The following is a 12,954-nucleotide window of genomic DNA, read 5'->3' as shown; positions in this document are numbered from 1 at the left end:
TACTCCAAAGCATTGGATGTGTGAGCTTTTACATACACTTGGTGTTAATTTGCGAGCATGAAATTCGACAAGCTCCATAATGATGTGAGGAGACCCCAACAATTATTTTGTGCGATAAACACATTTTCTTTGAACAGCGGAAATAATAGGTGCAGCTGCAGCATTCTTTTAGGGAATACGGGAATAGTCTGGCCTCCTTGCACAACATGCAAGGGATAATCAACGAGGGGCTATGCGTTCTATAGAAAATAATGAACGATGTGGAAGGTGTGTTCTAAAGCGGCAGTAGTTGTCATGGTATCCGAACTAACAGACTTGTTGGTTTAGCTAACCAAACCATCAGTCCTAGCTTGCTATTATGAAAAGCGAATCCAACAACACCAACACTGTTTTCAATTTGACTTTTGCTTTCACAAGCACCTCAAAACAAAACATGTAAAAATGAACGATAGCCATTGAATTCTACTGTGCAAAATAACCATGCATTATAGGGAAATAATGTACATTAGAATACCCTTCAAGCCAATCAGAAAGGAATATTCAACAATGTAATGTGCATTCGGAAAGTATTCAGACCCCTCGACTTTTTCCACATTTTGTTATGTTACAGCCTTCTAAAATGGATTAAATAAATACAATCCTCAGCAATCTACACATAATACCTCATCATGAAAAAGCGAAAACGGGTTTTTGGACATTTTTGCACATGACAGCCCGCTTGGAGTTTGCCAAAAGGCAGCTAAAGATTCTCAGACCATGAGAAACAAGATTCTCTGCTCTGATGAAACCAAGATTGAACTCTTTGGCCTTAATACCAAGCGTCACATCTGGAAGAAACCTGGCACCATCCCTACGGTGAAGCATGGTGGTGGCATAATGTTTTCAGCGGCAGGGACTGGGAGACTAGTAAGGATTGAGGGAAAGATTAATGGAGAAAAGTACAGAGAGATCCTTGATGAAAACCTGGTGCAGAGTGCTCAGGACCTTAGACTGGGGTGAAGGTTCACCTTCAACAAAGGGCAGCAGTCTCTAAGGTTCAGGGCAGGGTGCTGGGCAAAAGCCGACTAGTGATGAGTGTTTGACAGTCCGATGGCCTGGAGATCGAAGCATTTATCAGTCTCCCGGTCTCAGCTTTGATAGTCATTTAGTTCAGTCACCTTCGCTTTCTTGGGTACAGGAAATGGTGGACATTTTGAAACAAGAGGGGACAACAGCCAGCTGGTCTGCACATACTCTTCGGACGTGGCTTGGGATGCTGTCTGGGTCGGCATTCTTGCGAGGATTAACACGCTTAAATGTCTTACTCACGTCGGCCATGGAGATCGAGAACACACAGTCCGCGTGAACGGCGGGGGCCCACGTCTGCAGCTTGGTGTTGTTTTCCTTGAAGCAGGTGAAGAAGGTGTTTAGCTTGTCCGGGAGTGAGAAGTCAGTGTCCGCAGCATGGCTGGCTTTCCCTTTATAATCCATTATTGTCTGTAGTCCCTGCCACATGCGTCTCGTGTCTGAGCTGTTGAATCATGACTCCACTTTGTCCCTGCACTATCGTTATGCCTCTGATTGCCTTTCGGAGGTCATAGCTGGTCTTAGTGTACATGTCCATGTTCCCAGTTACCTTGCTGTGGATAAATGCAGTGGTTTGCACTGCATTAATGCAGTGGTTTGCACTAATGCTGACATTTATCCACTGTGTTTGGTTTGGAAAAGTTCAAATTGTACTATTCTCAGAGGCGACATGGAACATTTCCCAATCCGCGTGATCAAAACAATCTTGAAGCATAGATTCCGATTGGTCAGACCAATTGTAACGACCGTTGGTGGAAGAAGGTGAGGACCAAAGCGCAGCATGGTACGTGTTCGCCATGTTTATTCGAAACTGAACACTAAATTGCAAAACAACAAAGAGACAACCGAAACAGCTCCGTCAGGTGCAACACACACTAAACAGAAATGAACTACCCACAAAACCCAGTGGGAAAAAGCTACCTAAGTATAGTTCTCAATCAGAGACAATGATAAACAGCTGCCTCTAATTGAGAACCACACCCGGCCAAACAACAAAGAAATCCAAAAACATAGAAAAAGGAACATAGAATGCCCACCCTAGTCACACCCTGGCCTAACCAAAATAGAGAATAAAAGCCTCTCTGTGGCTTTTATTATAGTATTCCCCCCCTAAAGGTGCGGACTCTGGCCGCAAAACCTGACTCTAAAGGGGAGGGTCCGGGTGGGCCTTCTTTACGGCTGCGGCTTGGGTGCGGGATGTGGACCCCACTCCACCTCAGTCTTGGCCCACTTAGGTGGCGCCTCTGGAGCGGGGACCCTCGCAGCGGGCCCCGGACTGAAGACCCTCGTAGAGGGCGCCACTGGACTGAGGGGCACCTCTGGACTGATGGGTGCCTCTGGACTGAGAGGCTGTGACTCTGGCAGCTCCGGAGTGAAGTGCGATTCTGGCAGCTCCGGAGTGAAGGGCGACTCTGGCAGCTCCGGAGTGAAGGGCGACTCTGGCAGCTCCGGAGTGAAGGGCGACTCTGGCAACTCCGGACTGGCGGGCGGCTCTGGCAGCTCCGGACTGACGGGCGGCTCTGGCGCCTCCGGACTGACGGGCGGCTCTGACAGCTCCGGACAGGAGGGCGGCTCTGGCAGCTCCGGACTGGAGGGAGACTTGGTTCTGGGAACATGCACAGGACTCATCAGGCTGGGGAGACAAACAGGCGGCCTCTTCCTTGACCGAGGCACCGGATACACAGGGCCGTGGAGGCGCACTGGTGGTCTCGACCGCATAGCTTCCCCACCCGTTCTGGCTGGATGCCAGCTTCCAACCGGCAAATGCGGGACGCTAGCACCGAGCACACCGGCCTGTGAATATTCGGCCGAGACACAGTGCGCATCACCCCATAGCACGGGGCCTGACCTGTCACCTGCTCACCCCGGTAAGCACGGGGAGTGTGGTGGAGTCAGGTGGAGACCAGGTTGGTGCCCCCCAAGAAATTGTTTTGGGGCTGCCTCTCGGGCTCCCTTGCCAGCTGTGTTCCCTCGTACCGCTGGTTCCCTTCTCCTGCTGCCTCTGCTCTCCTGGCTGCCTCCACCTGTCCCATGGGAGTCGATCCCTTCCAGTCAGGATCTCCTCCCATGTGTAGGATCCCTTCCCGTCCAGAATGTCCTCCCATGTACATTCCTCCTTTTTACCACGCTACTTGGTCCATTGGTGGTGGGTAGTTCTGTAACGGCCGTTGGTGGAAAAAGGTGAGGACCAAAGCGCTGCGTGAGTTCCTGGACTTTACCACACTCACACCATGAGTTATTAATCATGAGACATACCCCTCTACCTCTGTTTCCCAGAGAGTTCCTTCTTCCTGTCAGCGCAATGAACGGAGAATCCCTCTGGCTGTATGGATAAATGACTTAAATGTAAATTTTATTTTATTTTATTTCACCTTTATTTAACCAGGTAGGCTAGTTGAGAACAAGTTCTCATTTGCAACTGCGACCTGGCCAAGATAAAGCATAGCAGTGTGAACAGACAACACAGAGTTACACATGGAGTAAACAATTAGCAAGTCAATAACACAGTAGAAAAAAATGGGCAGTCTATATACAATGTGTGCAAAAGGCATGAGGAGGTAGGCGAATAATACAATTTTGCAGATTAACACTGGAGTGATAAATGATCAGATGGGCATGTACAGGTAGAGATATTGGTGTGCAAAAGAGCAGAAAAGTAAATAAATAAAAACAGTATAAAAACAGTATGGGAATGAGGTAGGTGAAAAAGGGTGAGCTATTTACCTATAGACTATGTACAGCTGCAGCGATCGGTTAGCTGCTCGGATAGCTGATGTTTGAAGTTGGTGAGGGAGATAAAAGTCCAACCAAATGGATAGGGACAACATATCCAGAGAGAGCCATGATTCCGTAAAACGGAGTATGTTACAGTCCATTATATCTCTCTGGAAGGAGAGCCTTGCCCTGAGCTTCTCTCGAATTACATTAGTTATGAAAGAACAATCTTTTCCCTTCACATGCTACACATAGTGTGACCCAATATCCCAAATTGGGTGTCCCGCATTTTGGCCCTTTGTCTCGCAACCAAAAATGCCAGGGAAGACTAGTCTGTGATGGAGCATCGGTACATTTTTATTGCAGTTACTTTTTGTTGTTCTAAATAGAGACAGCTAGAAGGGTCATGGGTCGTATTGGATTGTGTAGCAATGTAGGAAATTAGCTTTAGATGCCCCCCAAAAATCTGGGGGAGGACCCCCAGACCCCCTGGGGGTTTAGAAGTGTCCCCCCCCCCACTTTATAAAAGTTGCCCAGTATACCCTTAATCTTGTAATACGTCAAATCTAGTGATACACAACTTGACATTTCTGCCATCCATTGTGACATTGTGTGAGGATACTATTTGTATTTTTTTTAACCTTTATTTAACTAGGCAAGTCAGTAAAGAACAAATTCTTATTTACAATTGACGGCCTACCAACCTTCCAATTAATAGCAATGTTTTTCTTAGATGCTTGGTTACACAGTTTTGTTTGATAACAGTCTCCAGTATCAACATTTAGAAGCAAGCAAAAACCAGGAGAAGGGAGAATCTGTAGACATGCTGAGATAAAATACATATTCTACCAGAATTCAGCTAGCCTTCACAAGACAATAACATATGCAAATATGTCCCCTTTTGTGAATTACACCTCAAGCAGGGGAATGACATTGTCACGCCCTGGCCATAGAGAGGTTTTTATTGGTTAGGCCAGGGTGGCTGAATTCTATTTTGGTTAGGCCAGGGTGTGACTAGGGTGGGCATTCTAGTTTCTTTATTTCTATGTTTTCTATTTCTTTGTGTTTGGCGGGTGTGGTTCTCAATCAAAGGCAGCTGTCTATCGTTGTCTCTGATTGGGAATCATACTTAGGCAGCCTTTTTTCCTTTCGCATTTGTGGGTAGTTGACTTTGTTAGTGGCATGACTGCCCAAGTTAAGCTTTACGGTCGTTTCCTTGTTTTGTTGGCGACATTCATTTCAAATAAAAAGAAATGTACGCTCATTACGCTGCCCTTTGGTCCAGTCATTTCCATGAAGACGGTTGTGACTGACATTTCTTAGTGCATGATATTCAGTTTCACAAGTTCTATGCCTGAGATTATATGAACATGACTGGACATTCAAACACATCTGTATCCATTCATAATCATCAAGAGCTTCTACCAGGTCTTCCTTGCATTTTTGTTTTACGTGCCAAGTGTTATCTGGAAAAGCGTTATCAACCATTGATTAGGTTTGGCAATCAACTATGAAGGTTTGTCAGACTACCTTAAAATAGTTTCAATCTTTGAAGCATCTGGCTTATCCAGTGTTTGCTGCACTGAGAGAATAAAGTGTTGGATCTGCAAAAATGTATCTATGCTCCGTCACAGACTAGCCTTCCCTGGCTGGCCGACTCTGCAGAGGCCGTCAACATCTGATCCTCCGAAGTAAGATGAGGCATGACAAAGAATTACCTTGGTGTATATTTATACATTGATTCTATTCTTGAAAAGTATAATGGTTCAATAATTGAAATGACCATTATTCCCAGGTCCCAGACTGTAGCTTCAAGATGGAACTTTGTATCATTCACTGATATTGTTAATATACTGCAAAATTCACCTCAGCTCCTTAGAATGGTCTTCCCTGACTGTCTGACCCTGCTCGTATAAAGCAAGTCACGCTGCTTGCTTAGCGAGTAACACTTCTTCCCGTTTCGACCCACACCTGGCACGAACTCAGGACCTATGAGCATGTCCTCAAGCATCTTTGCCAATTGCACCACCTCAAAAGCTAGCTAATAAGGCGACACAAGTGGGACACTTCAGGCTGAGGAGTACATTTCACACATCCCCATGTGCTACACTGGGACACTTGTCACCATCGGATCCTGCTAAGAGATGATGATCATAATGTTGTTTACTAACAAGTGCACCATGACAGTGAAGCACCATGACAGTGCAGCCTGTAGAGTTGTTTATTACTGTGTCAATGTGAAAAGCAGGGAAATAGCTAGGGTAACTGACAGGTCAATAACATTACATTGCTATTATACTGACTAATAAAAACCCACATTGCACAAAAAAAAACATCTGAATTATCGGTCTTCAATCGTTTGGATGCTGGTTTCATCGTTTGATTCAGGCAAAAATTATACCTACCTACTAGCTCTCTCTCTAACGGTACATCAACTGGCGAAAGCTAGCTACGTTCATTTATATGTACTTCTGTTGAAACAGTTAAAGGCTACAAAACAAGTCCATACAAACAACAGCTGTTAGATAGTGATTTGACGTGGCTCCTATTTATTACTATCTGAGCTAGAGCTGAATTGGCTGTTATAGCTACTAGCTAGCTAATTAATTCACCTTAATTCAAGAGGAGATGAAACATTAGCTAACATTACATGTCAGGTATACTACTAGCTCAGCACTGGGAATAAACATTAGTCTACATTTTTTTGTTAAATTAAACAGTAGTTACTTGCCAGCTACATCAGTCAACTAAAGAGTAGCCGGTTTCTGCTCTGCTTGCTTTACACACTGACAGCAGCTGCCTCTGTTCAACTCTCCCATGCTGGTTCATCCAGCCTTTCAGAAGCTTTGCATTTACACATTTACACACATGTCCGCCCGCTCTGTGGTGTCCGCATATTCCTAAAGCACACAGATGCCATTTTTGGTATCACAGCACAATGATAAAACTGGAGGGGGGAAGGGGGAATGCAATTTATGAATGTGGGCTATCATGACCCCCGTCTCCAGTGAAAGTTTCACCCCTGAAGATAAGGCAATTTTGTCGGACTTGTGAGCAAACTAATTCATGAGTTGCTCATTCAACATATTCACTGCTAGTTCATTCAATCCTATTTTAATTCTCCCTAACTAATGGTTTTACATTCCCTGAGACTCACAAGAAATGTTTACTTGACCACATACTCCCAGATTTATATAACAGCCACACATGTCATGGTATCTCATTTCTTCAACAGCAAATATTGTGCAAGGTAAAAGAATAGGCTAGGTACACTAGGTTACGCTAGGTACGCTTCAAATAGCTCATTCGGTGGAGTAGGAGCAGTGCTGCCTGAGCCGCCAGATCGTCGCACCACCACTTCTCACAACTGTGCCTGTTTAGTAAAGTTAGATCAAAGGTTAATGAATGTCTTGGAAGAACTCATAATGATTCATTCGTATTCTACATAACAGAACCAAATATAATAGTATGGTATAACATTACAGTTAGACAACAACAACAAAAATCACCTAATTTCCATTTTACAATGGTTAGTTGAATAGTAAAAAATAAAAAAGAGAATGTAACGACAGCGTGCGCCACTAGGCAGAATGTGTTTGGATTGAAACTAAATACAGGATTTAGTTTGTTAACACCATCTGTTCTGCCCAGGAAACAGTAATTCAAGAAGATCTGAATCCATATTCCCATGAAATCCATTGAGATCAAATGATTGGCATGCAGATGCAGTTTGGAAGTTTCACTGGTAAAATGTGTTTAATTATCATTTACGACTGACAGTGGCCTATTTTGAAATTACGTTTGCCTAACTTGGCGTTTGAGGGTATTAAAAATATTACCTTTTGGAGACAATATGTGTGGGCATAGACAAACATTGCAATTGGAGGATTAATATCAATAGGCTACACTTGTGGGGAAAAAAACACTGGTACAAATTTTGAGAAATGATGACATTGTTTCAATTTGTATTGCGCTCCAGTACCTGGGGTATTTTAAATGTGGACACCCTAGCTACAGAGCATTTCATCATCACTCCTGCCTCGACATGATTATTTGAAACATGCAGCTTCTGCTCCTGTATTCTCACTATCATTGCAAACTAACAGCTCCCTCTCCCTGCTTATTTCAGATCAAGTCTAAAAACGTAAGACCGGCTGCATCATGATAAAACATAATCTTGCTTTCAGAGAGATTCTACCAGTAGACGTCCATTACAAAAGAGATTAAGGACTGTGAAGCGAACAATAAACTAACATACGGCAGGAAAAAAATAGAGCATTTTCCAATTATAGTATCTGACATTAAGCCAAGTGATACCAAACAACGACAATAACTCCTTCAGCTGCTTCTTCTTCTTACATCCTGCATGCTCCCACTCTTTTTCCCCGCAATCTGTTTTTCTAGTTCCTTGTGCCATTGCTCTGAGCAACACCTCACTGAGGAAGAATCTGCAGCTTTTTCCCTGTCTGGCGGGCCTGGCAGACTCAGTCTTTGTCATTCAGACAATTAAAGCAAACTTGTCTCTTTGAACCAGCACAAACATGGTTGAACTGGGCTTGCAGAATATGATGATAGTCAGTGTTTAAAATTAGGTCAGACAAGTTGACTTCAGAAGGAAGAATATATTGTTATATTGCAAATATATTTTGTTGTCCTCACTATTATGATGACATATAAAGAAGAAGGAGTGAGGATACAAAAGTTACCAGAAAGTCAACACATTCAAGTACCCTGTTGTAGATTGTCTATGGCTGTGTAGTGGGTTAATGGGTAAATGCAGTCTGCATCTGAAAATATGATGCTATGACCAAAAAATACATCATAACATGATGTGCTACAACATCTCATATCACAAACCAGATCGAACGGCACTTATTCACATGCAGTCAATACTCATCAACAAAAATACTGCATCAATAAGCAATTCTAGAAGCTTCCAACTTCAGTACATGAGAGGTGAAAGCCTTACAGGCCTTGTTGAGAGCCTTGGGGTCTCAACACAACTCTGGCGTCCATTGGTCTTCTATTTGCTAGTCTTTTGATCCACATTGCAACCCTGATGTGATGTCCCTCATCCACTTCAAGACTTCTGAAACAGAAAGCCCAGGATGGGTTTACCTTTACCGTACTTCAGTAGGAACAAAAATGTGTGGAACAAGGTAGGCTTCTAAAGTTACTGCTGTACACTATGCCACCAAACTCCATTAGAGCACAGATAATTCATATTTTATTGGACCTGCACAGCCTACATTAAGGATGCAAATATGTGATGACTGCAGGTCTGGCCTATGGTCCCAAAGTTTACAGACCAAAATCCTTTTGAGGAGACAGAAGTTCAAAATCAATTATTTTTACTCCAACATGCTCTTGAAAAAGCAATCAAATGCATTGGTATTAGGCTCATTAAAACTGAAAGATAATTGTCTAATGCCACAGCCACTTTATTTTCTGGAAAGTCATATCAGTCAATATGCATAAAGCCTTCTTCATTCACTGTTTTGCATTCAGGGAATAACGCTGTCGAACTCAAATTAGTGTTCACTTGGCAGTTAAATTACTCTCAAGGAAATGCCTAGGAAATAGCAGGCCATTATTAAGTCTCGCATGTAGTTAACTGATATGTGTTGCCCCTGCTGCGCAAACAATTGAGAGCGGAGTGAAAAGATGAAGCCAAAGTTCAGCATCTTAAAGACTGTCTTCTTTCTGAATTTTGAAGATTTCCTTTAAAACCAGTCTGAACCTTCCACAGCAGAAGCACATGATATAGTATCACAGCCAATACGTGATTACTGTCCCATAGGTTTCTAAATTGGATGTGCAGTCAGCACGATTCTGTTATTTACCGATTTGTTTACTTATCTGCTTCCTTCATCAGCCAGATGGAATATGGAGCATAACATGTAAATGAATAATAATAATCATCATCATCATCATCATCGCGGTGATAATGATACGCCTGTCTAATTCCATAGCTGGTAGGCTTTAAAAGCTTAGCACAGAGTCCTGCTCTAGGGTAGTACTTTAAACTTTAGCCTCGCCCCGCTGCGTACAGAACGTCAGCATTTATCCCTTACTAAATCCCCTTTCTAGAATGCCCTTCTAGCCAATCTGGAATGAGTATTCAACAACGCTGTGGGATAGATTTTGATAAAGGTCAGGAGTCTAATTGAACACATAAACAGATCACTGGTCTGTGATGACATAATAGGGATACACACGTGGGTATCACAGAAAGCATTGGGAAAAGTGTCAAAAGCTATCTGGGAATAGGCTATACCATTTACTTTATCAATTAAACAGCTTCTTCATCCACTAAAAAATAGATAGGACAACTTTCCATCTGGATGGATAATATTATATTAGGGAATTCCTGACATAACTCAGGGGTATGGAAAAGCTATTGTGATAGATGTCTGACCAACTACTGTTAGAAAAAGTATCTAATTGTGTAAAGGAATACAAGATTAGACATGGTCCCTTTGAGGGGGTGCTGAGAGGAAACCTGACTGTAGTTACTTTAAAACCATTGTCCTCAATTTCCATTTGTAAAACACATTAGAAATGTTAAATCGTCTGTGTTTTGGATGTAGCCTACATACAGTGGGTATTTATATACTGTATTATCTAGGCTACATGCCACTGAAGGCTATTTAAAGCCACATTTTAGTCACTCACAGCAAGTCTCACTTATGGCCCGTTCACGAGCAAGTCAGAACTAGGAAATGTTCAACATGCTAACTGGTTGAACTTGGCACGTGTATAACTACAAACAATTAGCACGTAGGACATTTCAAAGTTTCCTAGTTCCTGACTAGCACGCAAACGCAGCAGTAGGCTATCTATAACCCGTTTTAATCTTCATCTCTGTAGCTCTCTCCCTACCCACCTACAGAAAATAACTAATATTTTTACTTCAACATTTATGAGGGAAAAAATGAAAATATTGTTTCCAAACCCCATTCGTCTCAACAGTACATTGGATCAGTAGTTTGCTTACCAGATTGTTGTTCACGAAATTAGATTACGGCTGCAAGAGACAGAACAGATGGACAATGGTTAAATGAAAGTATTTTTGGTATTAATTTAACTCACTTTCATAATTGTTGCATAATTCCATAGAGGGATGATGAATGTGTATAAATAGGCTGAGGCTCGGTGTGTCAATCTGATTGTACATGGAGCGGTGCGAGTAGGAGAGAGATATAAGCGCTCGAGCACTTAGTTGGACGAGACGTTTTCCATGGGTTTGAAAGGGCACACTCTTTCTTTCCGTTATAGCTTGGATGAAACACATGCACATACTGTAGTGGGCTTCGTGTAGGGAACCTCTTGGACTTCAATCCCAGTTTAAAATTGTTTGATTTAACCTATCAATTAACCATGGATGCTACCATTTACCAAATCATCTTTGGGGAGTTTGGAGACCCAAACTGCAGTGTGATGGATTCATTTCAAGACAGTTTCTATGAAAACGCATCGTTCTCTTTGATGGATTTTGACGGTACGATTTGGGGTGATTTTGACACGGCCATCAATGGTTAGGCTAATGCTCTTTCTTGACAACTTTGACGAATAATTATCATTATTTAAACGTCTTATTATTTATTTAAAGGTTTGTATTGCAATGCCACAACGGATGAGATTGGAACATGTTGGCCAAAGAGCAACACCGGACGGATGGTGGAGAGACCCTGTCCGGAGTACATCAATGGGGTGAAGTACAACACAACAAGTAAGACATTAAACCATTTAATTATGTTAACGTTTTTCTCCCACCGTTTATGTTTATGGGGTTTGTCGCTGTCGATGTGTAATTGGTTGGCGATACTTTTCTGGTGGTAATGTTGCAGATCATATTAAGCAGTAACTCTAAACTGTGCAATCGAAACCAATCTTCTAATTCTAGGTACAGTAATAATATTATATTTAGTTTTCACGTGGGTTGCTGGAATAGAGTCAGAAGACTCAAGCACAATTTTTGCAAATGCGAATACATTTATTCATGCAGTTTTCTCCAATTGCTCTACCAAGATGTGTTATTTTTATATTGAATACTGAGTCCAGTTATGTCTACCAGAAGCATCCTGTTGACACATGATCAACAATGTCAAAATAAGCAATGCTATCTTTCCTCTCTGTTTTGGCTCTCTGACCTGCCCTGTGCTTTTGGTAGACTCGGTTTTCATCACCATACCTAACCTGCAAACATCCATTCATTCATTCATCTTTCATTAATTTCTCAAGATGGATTATTACACATGGGTGAACAGCAGCACCCTGCTTGATAATGTAGAGAAACACCTGTGTCACTCGATGCGTCATTGTTCACATCCAGAAGAGTAGTTACTGATGAGAGTCGCTAATTAAATAATAGTGGCAGATGTCATAATGAAAATAATAGGTCACAGATGATGGTGGAGCTGTCAACTCCAGAGATGGGGATAGAGATAGACATATTGCTTATTTATGAAGTCTGACGGGGTGATTTGAGCTAACGAATGCAAAAAACAACATATTTGAACTGTACTTGTGCACGTGACAATAAAACTTCAAACTTGGATCTTATCTGTCACATGGTGACTGGCAATAACTTCAGATCAAAGTTGACTACAAACACAAAGTTCCCAATAGGCCTATTTCATTCATATTGAAATACATTTCATGTTTAAACAATTGAGTTCTATTTTGCTTCTCTCTATAATTTTTCTCAATATGTAGTCTAATATGTGTGCAATGCTGTGCCAAATCTGTGATTTAGTGTATTTTTATTGGGTAAGCATTGCTAATATACAGTGCATTCGGAAAGTTTTCAGACTCCACATTTTGTTACGTTACAGCCTTACTCTAAAATGGATAAAATAAAATAAATCCCTCATCAATCTACACACAATACCCCATAATGACAAAGCGAAAACAGTTTTTTAGAAATGTTAACAAATGTATAAAATAAAAACAGAAATACCTTATTTACAAAAGGTATTCAGACCCTTTGTTATGAGACTCGAAATTGAGCTCAGATGCATCCTGCTTCCATTTATCATCCTTGAGATGTTTCTACAGCTTGATTGGAATACACCTGTGGTAAATTCAATTGATTGGACATGATTTGGAAAGGCACACCTGTCAATATAAGGTCCCACAGTTGAAAGTGCATGTCTTTCAAAACCCAAGCCA

The 12,954-nt window shown here is 42.0% G+C and overlaps 1 protein-coding gene across 1 annotated transcript in view; it reads left to right on the top strand.

Annotated features, from left to right (window-relative positions):
* Positions 1-10,990: 10,990 nt before the first annotated feature.
* LOC118394823 (corticotropin-releasing factor receptor 2) overlaps positions 10,991-12,954 on the top strand; it is an 80,295-nt gene continuing 78,331 nt past the window's right edge. The window contains exons 1-2 of the mRNA XM_035788398.2: positions 10,991-11,281; positions 11,393-11,512. Coding sequence (XP_035644291.1) covers positions 11,161-11,281; positions 11,393-11,512 — 241 coding nt within the window. The 5' untranslated portion in view covers positions 10,991-11,160. The remainder of the gene's footprint in view (positions 11,282-11,392; positions 11,513-12,954) is intronic.

Source organism: Oncorhynchus keta, chromosome 15, assembly GCF_023373465.1.
Source record: "Oncorhynchus keta strain PuntledgeMale-10-30-2019 chromosome 15, Oket_V2, whole genome shotgun sequence".
NCBI lineage: Eukaryota > Metazoa > Chordata > Actinopteri > Salmoniformes > Salmonidae > Oncorhynchus > Oncorhynchus keta.
This window is presented reverse-complemented; position numbering and strand designations above follow the sequence as displayed.